At 42.0% G+C, this 17,622-nt stretch overlaps 1 protein-coding gene across 1 annotated transcript in view; it reads right to left on the bottom strand.

The window, feature by feature from the left end:
* Nucleotides 1-1,364: 1,364 nt before the first annotated feature.
* The window catches only part of LOC139717485 (uncharacterized), a 40,452-nt gene continuing 24,194 nt past the window's right edge, over nt 1,365-17,622 (bottom strand). The window contains exons 9-13 of the mRNA XM_071628990.1: nt 17,062-17,173; nt 15,947-16,218; nt 14,375-14,451; nt 7,673-7,919; nt 1,365-1,957 (exon numbers count right to left, since the gene is read on the bottom strand). Coding sequence (XP_071485091.1) covers nt 1,365-1,957; nt 7,673-7,919; nt 14,375-14,451; nt 15,947-16,218; nt 17,062-17,173 — 1,301 coding nt within the window. The remainder of the gene's footprint in view (nt 1,958-7,672; nt 7,920-14,374; nt 14,452-15,946; nt 16,219-17,061; nt 17,174-17,622) is intronic.

Below are 17,622 nucleotides of genomic sequence, written 5' to 3'. Positions count from 1 at the left end.
ATGTTTCATCTTATCATATTGACGTTTATAATAATCTCTATTCCTTGCTACTTCTTTATAAGCTGAATTTATCCATGGGGAACCTTTAAGTTTCTTACGCACCGATACATAAGGTGCATGTTTGTCAGACAATTTAAGAAAAACATCTCTAAACTTCTGCCACATGATGTTGACATCAGTAACATTTGAAAACAATTTATTCCAATCAATACAACCTAAGTCATCGAGGAATGCAGTTTCACTAAACGATTGAAAAGATCGAAAACGAGAAATTTGAGGCAACATATTTGAAGTTTTTACTTTTGTTACAATGTATACTAAAGAGTGGTCACTGAACCCAATAGATTGTACACCTGAACGCAATTCCCCGAAAGCTATTGAAACAAAAATCACATCAATAAGAGTCTTACTAAAGGGGGTCACACGTGTTGGCCTCTCAATGAGCTGTTTTAAGCCCAGTGATTCACCTATTTCAGTTAACCTGCCGGACAAGGAATTTTCTGTAAGCATGTTACAATTCAAATCACCTAACAATATTATCCTATCGGACACAGAAAATACTTGCTCTAGATTTTCCTCGAGTTCTTGAAAAAAGGAGACAGAGCTATTCGGTTTTCGGTACACAATACCAATGTACAAACTAGCCTCATTTCTGACTTTTACTTCGACCCAAAGCAATTCTAAACTTTCACATTCCAAGTCATGTCTCCTGATATAAGGTATACTGTTTCGAATGTAACAACAAACGCCTCCTCCAAAATAATCTCTGTCTTTCCTCTCCATATTATAGCCATCAATACGACATACATCCTTCCCAATAGTTTCATCTAACCAAGTCTCAGATAATGACATTATATCATAAGGATGACCTTTTAACAAACAATTTACGTCACCTGTTTTATTTCTAAGGCTTCTTACATTTAAATGGGCAATTTTCAGCCCCTTTTCAATAGAAAATAAACATTCTTCATAATTCAACTCACTCTTATTATCATTTACAGTAGTACCAAATAAACCTGTACTTATCTGCTGTTCTGAATTAATATCATACACAAAGGGTAATTGGGAAAATAAACATTTTGTACACTGCCAATCCACAAATTTCTCATGAGGATCATTATACTGAGCACTTGAAACATTTACACATCTAGTATGTACCCATTCTGAACAGTTCGTACACAGCAAAGCTTTCTGATTTCTCTTTACAGTTTTTTCACATACAGCGCAGGGATACAAGATAGGCATACACAATAATATTCAACGGAACAGAGGGGGTAATAATATCAAAATGAACAGTGAAAAAAAAAACACAAAGCAAAATTAATCCAAATTACGATAAGCATGTACATAAGTATTAGCTCGGTTCACGTAATGTTCAACGTAGTCACTTTGGATAGGTGTTCTTTTCTCGTTACCTTGTGTCGGTCGCCATTGGGAGTTTTGACTAGTATGACTCCGTCCTGTGTCCATATTCTGTGGTCCTTCGCTGAGTTTGCAGTTCTGAGTTTCCACAGGAGTTTCGCTCTTGCCTTGGTTAGGCTTTCATTGATGTATACATGCCTAGTTGATGACGGTGGTGGATTCTGCGACGTCGATGACGATGTATTCCGTAGTTTCCTGCGAGCGACGTAGATTCGTTCGCGGATTCGGTAGTTTGTGAACTTCACAATGATGTTCCGATCACGCTTTCCTTGACCGTTGGGTGAAGGCCTGCCGAGACGATGGCTGCGATCGATGTCGCTGGCGTTGATTTCCATATCAAGCTTGTCACGGCATAGGCTCCTTATCACATCGTCGGTATTCTCGTTGTCGTCGTCGGTCTCGGGTATACCAGAGAATACCAGGCAGTTCCTCCTTGTATACTGCTCGGAGTCGTCAGCGGTGGCTTTCAGGTTCTCTACCTCCTTCTCGAGTGCAACGATGCGGTCGCTGTGCTCGTCGACATCGAAATCGAAAGCTTCCGACACGTCCAAAAAATATGTCTTGCACATCTTCCCACCAAGACCAATGTGTGTGCCACATTTCATGAGCTTCAGTCGAATACAGAGGAAGTAGTTCAATCCGCAAGATCTTTCCTTGATCTTCTGCCATTTATATGCCGTTACCATGGCAACGCAGCTTCCGACACGTCCGAAAAATATGTCTTCCACATCTTCCCACCAAGAACAAGGTGTGTGCCACATTTCATAAGCTTTGGTCAAAAAACTGAGGAAGTAGTTAAATCCGCAAGATCTTTCCTTGATCTTCTGCCACTAATATGCCGTTACCATGGCAACGTACTTTCGGGTACTGTCAAAAATGCGTCTTGCACATCTACAACCAAAGGCACACATCTGTACCAAGTTTCATGGAAATTGGGCAAAAACTGAGGAAGTAGTTTGCAACACAAAATTTTCCATCATTTTGGCTCATAATATGTGAGCTGTTACCATGGCAACATACTTTTTATCACTGTCAAGAAATGTGTCATGCTGACCTATATCCTAAGACAAACATTCAATATGAATTCCATGAGAATTGGAAGAACACTGATGAAGCAGTTTTGCCATGAAGCATTTTGCCCTATATTTTACCAATAACATGCCGTTACCATGGCAACGCACTTTTTGCCACTGCGGAAATATGTGTCTTGCACATTAACATATTCAGATGAACATCTGTACCTAATTTCATAAAAATTGATCAAAAACTGTGGGAGGAGTTCGCGACGCAAGATTTGTACCCATTTTTGCCCATAATATGCCGTTACCATGGCAACGTACTTTTGGGTACTGTCAAAAAATACGTCTTGCACATCTACAACCCAAGGCACACATCTGTGCCAAGTTTTATGGGAATCGGTTGAAAACTGAGGAAGTAGTTCGCGACGCAAGATTTGCAACGGACCGACCGCCCGACCGCCCGACCGACCGCCCGTCCGTCCGCTGATTCCTATATACCCCCTTCAAACTACGTTTGGCGGGGGTATAATTAAAGGGGGGGGGGGGGGGCGTGCGCCGGTTGCGCCCCCCTCTGGATCCGCCACTGCCATGAATTCGATTATGACTCAAGACTTATTTTGACTTACATGGATCAAGTCAAAACAGTAGATTCTCTGCATAAAAATAATTGATGTACTCTGAACAGTTAAGTGTGTACTTGGTAAAAATCTCTGTGCCATGGAGTTTTTCTAAGCATCATATCGTCAGCGGTCATCCGAACCGTTTTACATGCAATTTTCACGTAAGAATGACATTTCGAGATGATCGCCTTTGAATTTTACCCATTTTTTTTTTTTCGATCAAGATTGCTACATTATTTTTCTAATACGTAAGAGTTTAATCCTTATAATATTCTAACGTGTAACGTATTCGTCGAATTGTATTGTTAGGAATTATGCGAGAAATCGAAAGAGATCTACATGGTTTTTTTTTTTTTCGGTTTGCAAAGACCGTTGTCATTTACCATGTATACGACAGTTTTGTTGTCCGTGCGCACTATACATGTACAATGTACTTGCAGTCAACGAACCGTCTTATGTCAATGCACCCGATTTACGACGGTTCGTTGCAACGGCGTAAATCCGTGCTGAGGAGTGGGGGGGGGGGGGGGGATGATCGGCGATAGTCACCATCACCACGATTACAAGCCCATAACCGGACGGGTGCAGCCAGTGACGTACCGTGGCTGGTTGGTCAAGACATGAGGGGGGGGGGGGGGGGCACCTCGTGGAAAAGTAATTTTGAGGGTGTGTATGCATGCTTGTGCGTGCGTGCGTGTGTATGTGTGTGTGCGCGTATGTGCGTGTGCTGTCAGTCTGGAAACTGTAATGGGGACTGCAATACATAACGGAATGTGATACATTCCACTGCGCAGTCATTTTTTTCCTTATGGATTATGGAATGACGGTGTGAAACGACAAATTACTGGCAGCAACATCAGGAGAATTGCATAACAATTGAATGCGAGCGAGCGGAGCGAGCGAGCTTGAGAATTTTGACATTTTACAGTCCCAAAACTGCCGTTTGTAGCTATGTTTTTTCGCTTTGGAAATTAAGGGGGCGCACCGGACGCAACTGCTAGCAGTTTATTACTGGGAGCGACATCAGGAGAATGACATAACGATTAAATGCGAGCGAGCTTGAAAATTTTGACATTTTACAGTCCAAAAACTGCCGGTTGTAGGTATATTTTTTCGCTTTGGAAATTAAGGGGGCGCACCGGGCGCAACTGCTGGCAATTACTGGCAGCGACATCAGGAGAATGACATAACGATTATTATGCGAGCGAGCGAAGCGGGTGAGCTTGAAAATTTTGACATTTTACAGTCCCCAAACTGCCGTTTGTAGCTATATTTTTTGCTTTGGAAATGAAAGGGGGGGGGGGACGCACCGGGCGCAACCGCTGCTGACAATTACTGGCAGCAACATCAGGAGAATGGCATAACGATCAAATGCGAGCGAGCTTCAACATTTTGACATTTTACAGTCCCAAAACTGCCTTTTGTAGATATATTTTTTCGCTTTGGAAATTAAGGGGAGCGCACCGGACGCAACTGCTGGCAATTACTGGCAGCGACATCAGGAGAATGACATAACGATTATATGCGAGCGAGCGAAGCGAGCGACCTTGAAAATTTTGACATTTTACAGTCCCAAAACTGCCGGTTGTAGCTATATTTTTTCGCTTTGAAAATTAAGGGGGGGGGGGGCCGCACCGGGTGCAACTGCTGGCAATTACTGGCAGCAATATTAGGAGAATGACATAACGATTATATGCGAGCGCAGCAAGTGTGCTTGAAAATTTTGACATTTTACAGTCCAAGAACTGCCGTTTGTGTAGCTGTATTTTTTCACTTTGGAAATTAAGGGGGTGCAACGGGCGCAATTGCTGTCAATAACTGGTAGTGACATCAGGAGAATAGCATCACGATTAAATGTAAGCGAGCGGAGCGAGCGACCTTGAAAAGTTTGACATTTTTCAGTCTCAAAACTGCCAATTGTAGCTATACTTTGGAATAAGGGGGGCGCACCGGGCGCAACTACTGGCAATTGCGATCGAGCGATCGAGCGATGCGATCGAGCGGAGCGAGCGAGCTTGAAAATTTTGACATTTTACAGTCCAAAAACTGCCTTTTGTAGCTATATTTTTACGCTTTGGAAATTAAGAGGGGGGGGGGGGGGCGGATCCGCCACTGGTAGTCAAGGGTGTCGGTTTACGTTCATGATTTGGGGAGGTATGACCAGCAAGGGGGCGTCGAAGTGACCAAATGGGAGAAGGATATCCAAAATCTGCACTTTAGAACATCCTCTAATATTATTGTTTGTGTTTGTGTGTGTATGTGTTTTATATACATGACAAAGTTAGGAAATAGCCCAGGTCAAGTCTTATTATTGGCAATGCAAGGCATTATGATATAGACTAGTATGTAAAGCAACAATGCAAAATCATTAATGATCTACAATTTGTAGCTTTGATATAACGAAGCGTAAGGTACAAAGGCGTACATTCTACATCACATTGCGCAACGTTGCAGCGACTCTTTTTGCCGTTCGGATGTTCTGAGTACACTGCGCACATCCTGCTTATATTCAGTATGCCAACCAGGAATCACGCTGAATCGCAATATTTTGTCAGCTTCGGACTTTTTGAACAATGTTTCACGATACCTCTTTGATTATGGTTAAAAGAAATCTTAGAAAAATATCTTATTTCTTGATCCCCTTTCATGTCGATTTCAAAGGCAGTTTACTAACCCTTGAATTACCATTTTGGTAAGTTTTTTATTCTTTTTTACCAGCGGATGGGGGGGGGGGGAGGGGAGCTTGGCGCCCCCCCCCCCCCCCCACACACACACTAACACACTTAACAGGGATCGAGCGTACCACTGTTTTGCATGAAATATAAAGGATGAGGAAAGTGGCAGCAAAAATATGAAGACTTTTTGTTTTTGTTTTTTGTTTGTTTGGGTTTTTGTTTTCTTTTGCTTGTCAGCCGACTTTTGGCTGAAAATCAGACCTTGAAAGAACGAAGAATTTTTGTTGTTGTTTCTCTTATCTTTTGATTTTCTTTCTTCTTGACTGACAGGTGATTTTAACCCCCCCCCCCCTTAAAAAACGTAGGATAGCCCTGAATAATGCCCAAATATATTCAATAAAATGGTAATATGGATCTCCATTTCTTTGTATGTAATAACGTACCGGTATTATCTTCCTGTAGGTATTGTATATTTCTATTTTCTTGATTTAAGTCAATAAAGCAATCAATCATCCCAGGGGCATCGTTCTGTAATGATGGTGGGTGGGGGAGGGACTTGGAGTTGGAATATCTGTGCGAGAGAGCGGAGCGACCGAGTGGGGAGAGGTTGTGGGAGGGGGGGGGGGGGATACCCCATCTCTCAGACGAGGAAGATTGTGCATTTTCAGACCTGAAATTAAGCGATCTGGTGCACACTTTTGGTGAAATTTTGGATTTACATGTTTACATGTAGGCCTATACTATTTGACGTTGTCAACGTCTGGGCCATACCTTATGTCGATATTACTGTCTTTGCGAGCGAGCGAAGCGAGCGAGCGCTTGAGAAAATTATGTATACATTATCCTACAAGACTGTTCAGCTCTGTTACCTGTATGGAGGCGGGCGTACGAACGTCATGCAATATGCCAAAATTGATACAATCACATTTCTGCTTCCTCCATTTTTTCCCTCAAATTTCAGGGGGGATGATTGTACAGGCCATCCCCCCTCCTCCATTTCGGGGGGGGGGGGGGGATATATCCCCCCATCCCCCCCCCCCCCCCCGGATTTACGCCCATGGTTCGTTGACTGCGCGCACTGTGTTTGCGGTTATCCGAATCGTCGTGTATAGGAGAGGACTGCGTATCGCTGTGTTTTAAAACGCGCGCTTACGGAGGAATGAATTTGAAATGACATGATTCTATAAAAGTGATAATCACACAAAAATTACATGAAGTTATAAAATCAACATTTCACAATAACGTATAACGAAATGTTTGCAACTGAATGACAAATTGCCCTACATCGACGTAAATAAGCACTGAGTTGATCAGTGTTTTAGTAGTAGCCATGTTAAAAAATCATGGGCGTACATACTCGAGCAGGATTCGAACCTACGACCTCCTGATCACCGGACAGGCGTCATCTCCACTAGACCAACGAGCCTCCGCCCGACAGCAAGCGTTGGTTCCAATCCTTATAGCATGCAGCGGGTACTGCTTTGTTATTCAAATTCATGAAATCCTTCCGTCGAGATGTTTTCATTGCAACTGATTGACAAATTGCCCTACATCGACGTAAATTTTTTTTTTTTTTATTTACGTCGATGTAGGGCAATTTGTCAATCAGTTGCAATGAAAACATCTCGACGGAAGGATTTCATGAATTTGAATAACGAAATGTTTACTATCGAAATGATTGAAAATCTCAAAATCGAAAATTTGACCGAAAATCGGGATATATGACGGTTCGTATGACCGCCGACGATATTCTATGATTGATCATGTCAAAAAGTTAATTCAACAAATCAGAAAAGGGCAAATTATTTCACTTATGTATCTGCTATCATGTTTACTCTTCCGCTTTAATACGAGGGGGGGGGGGGATATCGTTTACAATGAATTGACTGAATCTGAAAGCTGCCGTTTCAAGTTTCTAGGAGACGTGGCTTCATACCATCACACTGGACACTGCCTGGAGTCCTTGTCACTACAACGTTACTCTCTCGGCTCTCACTATCTTTGTTCCAAGCCGTCACGTAGATGCGATATTTCAGGCCCGTCCCAAGACAAGTAAGAGTGTGACGTGTGACTGAGATGTCGTCAAGGCGACGAGCTATGACGTCATGAGAGTGATCGATGGCGTAATAGATGATGTAATGGGTGAAGCCACTTCGGCAGTTGGACTCCGTGTTGTCAGGTGGCTACGATAATTGAAATTGTAGTAAAACGTTCAAGTTCAGTTTCAGTTTCATTTTGTTTTATTTCTCCACTTGGAGACAAAAAAAAATACATGAAGATATAAACAAGAGTACTCAAAAGAAATAGGATTATTGTATACATACAATCATGCAGACAGGCATTTTATCCTATCTTCTGGTACAGAGGTGAAGGGAACCGTTATCGATAGGAAGAAATTTGCTGGACTGGAATATCAGCCTCTCGGACCCCGTTTACAGTGCGAGGCTCGGCCGCGGCCGAGCCGCGGCCGAGCCCAGCCCCACTTCAGTGTAAACGCGCAAAAGGCTAAATGCGAGGCCAAAATTGGCCTCGCATTTGGCCTCGCTCTGGAGGTGGTCTCGGCCGTTTCTCAGTGTAAAAACGTAAACTGGGCCAAATGCGCGGCCAATTTTAGTCTGGTTTCCAAACCCTCTGCCTGTACTATTTTGCTGTTCAGGATATTAACCCCCTCAACGTCGAAAACTTGTATAGTTAAGGTGGCTTTGTCCTGCAAAGGATTTTCCTTCGGCAAAGGCCTTTGCCCGAACGGCGACTTCGTCGCCACGGAATCTAGTTGGCAAAGGGTCTGAAAACCAGACTATACCAAATATTGAAAGGTTTGAATTAAAAGCGCGGCCGAGCCCGGCAGTTTTTAACGGACAAAATTGCGGGGCTCGGCCCCGCAATTGAGGCTGGGCTCGGCCCAGCCCCGCACTGTAAACGGGGTCTACGAGCCGCGGCCGAGCTCAGCCTCAATTGCGAGGCCGAGCCCCGCAATTTTGTCTGTTTACACTGCAGGGCTCGGCCCGTATTGAGGCTCGGCAGCGCTTTTGATTAGAACCTTTCAATATTTTGTCGTAGTGGCGCTCTGCTTGTAAACAAACGCAATTTGGTATTGTCTGGTTTTCAGACCCTTTGCCAACTGAATTCCGTGGCGACAAAGTCGCCGTTCGGGCAAAGGCCTTTGCAAAGGCCTTTGCCGAAGGAAAAAATCCTTTGCAGGACAAAACCACCTTAAACTATACAAGTTTTCGACGTTGAGGGGGTTAATGTCCTAAATAGCGAAAGATACAGGCAGAGGGTTTGGAAGCCAGACTAAAATTGGCCGCGCATTTGGCCCAGTTTGCGTTTACACTGAGAAAAGGCCGGGCCGAGCCGCGGCCGAGACCACCTCCAGAGCGAGGCCAAATGCGAGGCCAAATTTGGCCTCGCATTTGGCCTTTTGCGCGTTTACACTGAAATGAAGGTGGGCTGGGCCGCGGCCGAGCCGCGGCCGAGCCTCGCAATTTTGTCCGTTTACACTGCCGGGCTCGGCCGCGCTTTTATATTCCTGTCTTGTGTATTTTCTGAGGGTCCCATATCGTACAAGCTCTGCTTCTTAGTGGGACCCTCCACTTCCATCCTCATCCTTAGTTGACTTGTATTATACGCTTTATGTATAGACGTAATCGCATCTACTTCTCATTTTCATGTGTACCTTGTCAAATTATGTTCTGTAAGTATTACAATTATCCTGTACATATGCAATGTATATAATTTCTTTGTTTATTTGATGGAAGTGGAAATAAAGTTGAATCTTGAATCTTGAATCTTTTAATTCAAACCTTTCAGTATTTTGTCGTAGTGGCGTTCTGCTTGAAACGCAATTTGGTATAGAATGGTTTTTAGACCCTTTGCCAACTGGACAGTGGCGTATCTAGGGAAAACGGCGCCCGGGGCAAGCGCGAAAATTGCGCCCCTAATTTCTGAAAAAGACTAGTGTTCAACCCCAACCCCATCCCGGTAGAGACTTTAAGCAAAGTCCACATGATATGCTTTTCAAGCCCTTAAAAGGGGTCTTTTGAGGGTGATTTAAATGTAATGAATTTTGATAAAATTTGGCGAGCGAGCGCAGCGAGCGAGCCGAAAATTTGTGTATTTCAGCTGACAAAACATGGAATTCTTTTCATTTTTTGCTTATCAAATCGTACAATTGTAATCAAGATAGTGACGGCCTTATAGATAACGATTTATCGGCCTTATAGATAACGATTTATCTTTCATGTAGGTCCCGTCATACTTCTCTTTGATCAACCCCATTTCGATTTCGATTTTGACCAGTTATCATTACATGTAATTACTGTGTTATCACCATGTATATTGTTTGTTTTCTGCACATTGTTCACAAGGTAAAAGAACTTGTCTGGTTTCTGTTGTAATGTTCATAAATGAGAAGTATGAAAATAAATGAATTGAATTGAATTGAATTGAATTGAATCTATACCAACAAACTGAGTACTTTAAAAAATATTCTAAACCAGAGGGGCATTTCATGAAGCATTTTGTCCGACAACTTGTCGCACAAAATTTGCTTTCAGCCAATCAGAAGCAAGGATTTCAGTAGCGTTTAACAGTTTGTCAGACGAAATATCTGACAATTTGCTTCATGAAATGCCCCCCCCCATGTACGCGCGAGTGAGCCGAAATTTGTATATTTCCGCGTCATCATCACGTTTTGTTCTTATCTCCTTTTTAATTTTGATAAATTTTGGCGAGCGAGAGCAGCGAGCGAGCCGAAAATTTTTGTATTTCAGTTTACAAAACATGGAACTCTTGTCATTTTTTGCTTATCAAATCTTACAATTCTAATTAAGACACAATGTATAGTGACGGCCTTATAGATAACGATTTTTACCAACAAACTAAGGAATTGAAGAAATACTCTAAATTAGTACGAGCGAGTGAGGCGAAATTTGTATATTTCCGCGTCATCATCATCACGTTTTGTTCTTATCTCCTTTTTGTTTTGATAAATTTTGGCGAGCGAGCGCAGCGAGCGAGCCGAAAATTTTTGCATTTCAGCTTACAAAACATGGAACTCTTGTCATTTTTTGCTTATCAAATCTTACAATTCTAATCAAGATATAGTGACGGCCTTATAGATAACGATTTTTACCAACAAACTGAGGGCTTGAAGAAATACTCTAAATTAGTACGAGCGAGTGAGCCGAAATTTGTATATTTCCACGTCATTATTACGTTTTTTTCTTATCTTGTTTGATTTTTTTGGCGCCCCCCCCCCCGTATGTTCGGAACCGTTGGCGCCTTCTTTTGATCCAATTGGCGATCGCTTCAGAACGAAAGAAATTGCAGCCGCTGCTCAGTGAAACATTTTGTCTGCTAAATATAAAATGACATGTGTGAACACAATAGACATTGTCATTTTGTCGGCTTCATCATCGTTTTTTCTTTTTTTTTTCTTCTTCTTCGTTTTCAAATGCGTGGCCAATTTTGGCCTCGCATTTGGCCTTTTGCGCGTTTACACTGAAATGAAGGAGGGCTCGGTCGTGGCTCGGCCGCGGCGGAGCCTCGCAATGTAAACGGGGTCGAAGAAACATGCGTGTTATATGGAATTCTCCCTTATTTTTAAATGCAGGAATAAAACGCATACCAGCAGATAGGGCATTTTTTGTTCATTATTACTTAGCCGCGGAGGACAATAAAGAGGGGATATGATAAGAGAGGAAAGACTTCTAGGGACAAAGAAGGGAATCCTGGATTGAGAAAAAAAAAAGAAATGAGGGAAGAGAAAGAGAGAGTATTTTTTTTTTTTTTAGTGGTTTGGAGCTGCATCTACGAAAAAAGAGACAACTAAAAGTCCGAACAGTTTCCACTTAAACTGTATAAGAATACACAGTAAACCAATGTTCATGATTAGTGACATGAAAGTGAATCGATGAGCACAATTGTCACTCGATTGATACAAACCTCTGCCTACCACTGGCGTAGCCGGGGGGGGGGGGCGATGGGGGCGGTCGCCCCCCCCCCCCCCCTAAGATTTGGACCGGGGATTTGGGAGGCGAAAAAAAAAATGCGTGCATACTGCATGCATGCACATGAAGCGGGTCTCCTTTGCAACCTTTCATCAAATAAGATTTTTTTTTTTGAATATTTCACTCAAAGTGTGCACCAGATCGTTGAATTTCAATTCAAAATATGCAAAATCTCTCGTGCAAAGAAGTAGACTGTGGCTATACCCAGATCGCTTTATTTCAATTCTAAAAACGCAAAAGCTCCGCGAGCGGGAGGGGGAATCCCCCTTCCCCTAAGCTCTACCTCACTAGACTTTATACATACGCACAAATGGTGCACATTCGGAATAAGAGCTAAATTCCGTGATTTTAACACTTCGATGAAAAAGTATTGCACCAAAAATTTGCACCAGATCGCTGAATTTCAGGTCTGAAAACGCAAAATCACCTTCGTGTGGGAGGGGATATGCCCCTAATCTACACCCTCGTGTGCATGCTTTTTCTGTTTGATTGCTGAACAGACAGCGTTCATGATATTCAGTGTAAGAATTAATACAAGAAGACTAGTGTATTCAAATCACACCATTTTATAGGCAATTGTTCAATAATAATCTACACTAAAATATACTGCAACCTTAAACAAGTGGGATTGTTTCAACTCGTTAAAACACGCAAAAACATGCATCAAATTGCACCATTTGCAACATCAAAATGCAAAAAGTTCTCACCGTGGGAGGGGGACACCCCCCTCCAACACCCTCCCCTACCCCCTCGCTCGCTTAGCTCGCTCGGGTTCAGTCGCGTTCATGATATTCAGTGAAAAGAATTAATACAAGAAGTGTATTTGAATTATACCATTTTATAGGCAAATTGTTAAATAATAACCTACATCAAAATATACTGCAACCTTAAACAAGTGGGATTGTTTCAACTCGTTAAAACACGCAAAAACATGCATCAAATTGCACTATTTGCAACATCAAATTGCAAAAAGTTCTTACTGTGGGAGGGGGACACCCCCTCCCACACCCTCCCCTACCCCCTCGCTCGCTCCGCTCGCTCGGGTTCAGTCGCGTTCATAATATTCAGTGAAAAGAATTAATACAAGAAGTGTATCTAAATCATACCATTTTATAGGCAAATTGTTCAATAATAATCTACATCAAAATAAACTACTACCTTAAACAAGTGGGACTGTTTCACGTCAATAAAACGCGCAAAAACATGCATCAAATTGCACCATTTGCAACATCAAAATGCAGAAAGTTCTCACCGTGGGAGGGGGGACATCCCCCCTCCCACACCCTCCCCTACCCCCTCGCTCACTCCGCTCGCTCGGGTTCAGTCGCGTTCATGATATTCAGTGAAAAGAATTAATACAAGAAGTGTATTTGAATTATACCATTTTATAGGCAAATTGTTAAATAATAACCTACATCAAAATATACTGCAACCTTAAACAAGTGGGATTGTTTCAACTCGTAAAAACACGCAAAAACATGCATCAAATTGCACTATTTGCAACATCGAATTGCAAAAAGTTCTTACTGTGGGAGGGGGACACCCCCTCCCACACCCTCCCCTACCCCCTCGCTCGCTCCGCTCGCTCGGGTTCAGTCGCGTTCATAATATTCAGTGAAAAGAATTAATACAAGAAGTGTATCTAAATTATACCATTTTATAGGCAAATTGTTCAATAATAATCTACAACAAAATAAACTGCTACCTTAAACAAGTGGGACTGTTTCACGTCAATAAAACGCGCAAAAACATGCATCAAATTGCACCATTTACAACATCCAAATGCAGAAAGTTCTTACCGTGGGAGGGGGGACAACCCCCTCCCACACCCCCCCCCCCCCCCTCTCTCTCGCTCCGCTCGCTCGGGCTCGGTCGCTTCGCTCCCTCGCAGACTAACCGCCCCCCTAAGATGAAATCCTGGCTACGCCGTTGCTGCCTACTCATAAAATATACCTGAAATAGATAGTGTTAGACGAGACTACGCATCAAGAGGATCTTTAAACTTTGTTTTTCCAAGCACTGCGAGTAATTTGATATCCAGTACGAGAATATTTCACTGATTTTTCCATGCATGCTAAATTACGTTCCACGTCAGTTTATTGTAAACATACAGACGGAAATGCGTACCCATAACAGTGGCAGATCCAGGGAGGACGGCAACCGGCGCACGCCCCCCCCCCCTTTATTTTTTGTTGAAACAAAAGAAATAAAAAGAAAAAAATGGGGGGAGGGGTGCGTACGCCCCCCCCCCTTTAATTTTGTAAACGCGCCCCTCTTTACGGAGTTCCTGGATCCGCCCCTGCATGACATAAAATGTACCACGCAACAAACATGAATTCTGTCATCCATATAAGTTACCCTTCCTACACTGTACGTCCTTTACGTCAAGAATCATATAATGTCCCCTGTATCAGCACTTTACAATCGGAATGTAAATGATGAAATTGTTGGAGGTTCTGAAGACTTCAAGGAAATGGACACTGACGAATAATCATCAGTAAATTAAATGTAAAAGATTTTGAGTATTATATAGCATTAAATATCCTAAGGGTCAAAATTATGATTAGGTTCGTGTTAACATTAAGATCTTTAGATCTCTAGTCTCTACTTATATAACCCCATAATACCTTCCACGTGACGATCAACTGCTGTGGAAGAGTTTCGTTCGATGACACATTTACTTCCAGAGGAAATCCACTTGGCTCTGTATGAAATGAAGCAGTTAGATAATATTCTGCATAGTAAAATTATATTCTTATCGTATCTAAGCCAAATATCGTATATCGTATAAACATCCATTCTGTAAATACATTGTGAAGAATCCATTGCAAATATGTTGGGGCTTAGCGTTTAACGACCTACGGCCAAGTATTCATGAACTCTCTTTACAAACACGGACGTGCACTGTCTAATCGGAAAAAAAAATATCTCCGATTAACACTATTGCCAATTGTTTACACTTGTTATGTCAGATGACATTTTTCCTGATAAAATAGGATATTAATCGACATGGTGGGTGATAGCTTAGATCTGGCATTATAAAATCCGCTTAAAATATCCTTAGGCCTAGTTATAATACAATTTGTCATAATATTCTCGTCGACTTTTTTTTTAAATGTTGAAGCACCCCTTGTAGCTATTTTCGTCCATATCCTCTTCTCATGATTTTTTTTTCACATCCTATTCAGTTGTTTTAATTGTCCTATCTTCAAGAGCGCCATTAGAAAATCATTTACGTGCGTTTCTTATTAAACTTCTTGTCATGCCTCGTTGTGAGCTCTTCTTCATTTCCATTTTACCAGAAATAACTGATTTGCACACAATATATCCTATAAACTTCAAGATAGGTAAACTTAGAATGTTCTTTCAAACTGCAGTGAAAGAGAACCTAGACTGCTTCCGCATTTTAACCCTTAACCCTTACTAGGCCGGGGGGGGGGGGGGGGGGGGGGGGCTCTGAGGCCCCCTCCTCCCTCGACGTTCCGCGCGATGTATCGCTATCGCGAAAAGCTATCGCCGCGACGTATTATAACTTTTTTCTTTCGAGTCTCCCGAGTCTCCCCAAAAATTGCTCAAAAACGTGAACTCGTGTACAATTTCAATGCAAACTATGCTTACAGGCAAATTTCAAAAAAAAGCATGATTATTTGGGGGCTTTATTGATTAAAGTCAATTAACAACATCATGTCATACATACAATGTAGCGGACAAAATTCATCAAAACAAATATGAAAAACATGAAGTCGAAAAGCAAGGAAATACATAAGAAATTCAAAAAACAATAAAATACTAAGGTCAATTTTTCTGATTGCAATTTTTTTTCTTTTACATTTGCTAAGGACACTACAAAGAATATTAACCCGGAAATGTGCCTGTTTTGAGCTTTATTTAGTGATTTATACCAAATTGTCTGATTTCATGCATCCTATGCATAAATTAGCATAATTTAGCATAAATGATAAATTACGTCATAGGCAATGTGTATGCCCATTTCCGTCGCGATCGCGCTGTCGACGGCCGAGTTATATCATCTACCTAAATAGCCCGGCCTAGTTAGGGTTAACTTATACTTTGTTCGCCAGTTGAAACAGATGGCTTGAGACTACTTAGCAATGAATAGAGATTGCTTTACTTAACCTGACGATCAAATCACTGATCACTGGTTTCGGTATTCTAGATCACTAAATGGTCAGACTTACTTGGGCAGAGTGTGGCTGAGAAGACAGGGGCCGACCTTGTTCCGGTACCTCCAGTTCCCTCTCGTACCGGCGCAACGCTAAATTCGTAGTCCGTGTCCGCGTCCAGGTCGCTTATCGTGACTGATGTCGATGAACTCGAGACTCTAGACACTTCTGACCACTCCTGTGACGTTCTCCTGATGAAGATAGCGTAGGCTACCAGGGGAGGATCTCCGGTATCTACCCCAGGTGTCCATGGTAACCATTCGAGTTCTGCCGTCGTCTGGCTAAGACTGATTACACGAGGGGCATGTGTAAGGACTGGTAACACTGAAAAAAAAAAAAAGATTATGTGTATCTTTGAAGATAGTGCATAGCCATGGTAACCATTGTATGTCTATAAATTATGATAAACAAACAAACAAACAAACAATCTTTTATGATACAAATAAAGATATACTTTACATGAGACTGTTTCTGAAACATGGGTCCATTCTAATTCATATAAGACACACAACGTCCATACATCTTGTGTAAACAGCTATAGCAAACGATTCCCTTAAACCTTAATTACATTCCTTTTAAAAGCCACATTGAAATGAGAAAAAGTTAAGCAACAACAATGCACCGTGTTGATTTTTTTTTGTGTGTGTGTGTTACTCTGCAAACAGATTAAGACGGTGCCTAGGAACTTAGAAGTTGCAAAATGTCTTGTTTGAACCAATATTTTTGTCTTCATCCGGGGAAAATGGTACTTGCCCAAACTATGGTATAGATAATGACAGAGTCATTTTGGAGATCGCCACTGAAGGGGAAGGGGTGTTTTCGGGCATAAGAAACCGTTGTCAGAATGGATGAGATCTATATGTATAGCGTGTATTCACTTTTGATGTAACCTTTTTATCTGAAAATTGGAGGGGAAAGATAAAACCGAACTGCAGGTTAACTTACCATGAAAAGTAAGTCGAAAGGTGTAGTAAGCAAACCCAGTGGTTCCGATGACTCCGCAACTGTAATTTCCCTCTTGAATAGAGGTAACCCTGAATATCACAATACGCTCATCACCCCCTGCCTCTACTGTAGACCCATTCCTATGTATGCCGGTTTGGTCATGTCTGTCGTCCTGGTACGAATACCTGTACAGACCGACATCAGTGTCAGAGGGAAGTGGATTACCACGAGCTCGACAAAAGAGCAAAGCTTGGGAGATGGGATTGACCTGCACGTGCCTACTGATCACGTCAACGCCTGTAAAGACAACCCGAAGAGTTTATTAGAATAATAAGGTATACAATCATATTCTTTTTTACAAAACGTAGGATTTGACATGTTCAACATCTTTTACAACGAACCCGCTGATTCGTTATCTTCACGGCCACTACGTTTTGAGAGTTCAAATATGTCAATGTATCACATTACGAGTTTTGACCACGTAACGCATTGCTTCGTGGAGTAGATTTTCATAACATACATATACCTATACATACCTTGTATAACGAATTGTGTAAAACTTTATCACTTTTCTGAATATAAGTACACATACAGAAGGAGAATATCGACATGAGTCGACCGTTACCAATGATTCGATGCGCATATTCCTTGGCCGGTGCTATTTGAGATTTATTAATGTGTCCCTGGCAGTTGGACATCGAATGAATCGGAACCCTGTCTTTAAGAAGATGCTCATTGATGTTCTC

The sequence above is a fragment of the Diadema antillarum genome, unplaced genomic scaffold, assembly GCF_040938485.1.
Source record: "Diadema antillarum isolate AM-2024a unplaced genomic scaffold, OU_Dant_1.0 scf00000075, whole genome shotgun sequence".
Lineage (NCBI taxonomy): Eukaryota > Metazoa > Echinodermata > Echinoidea > Diadematoida > Diadematidae > Diadema > Diadema antillarum.
This window is presented reverse-complemented; position numbering and strand designations above follow the sequence as displayed.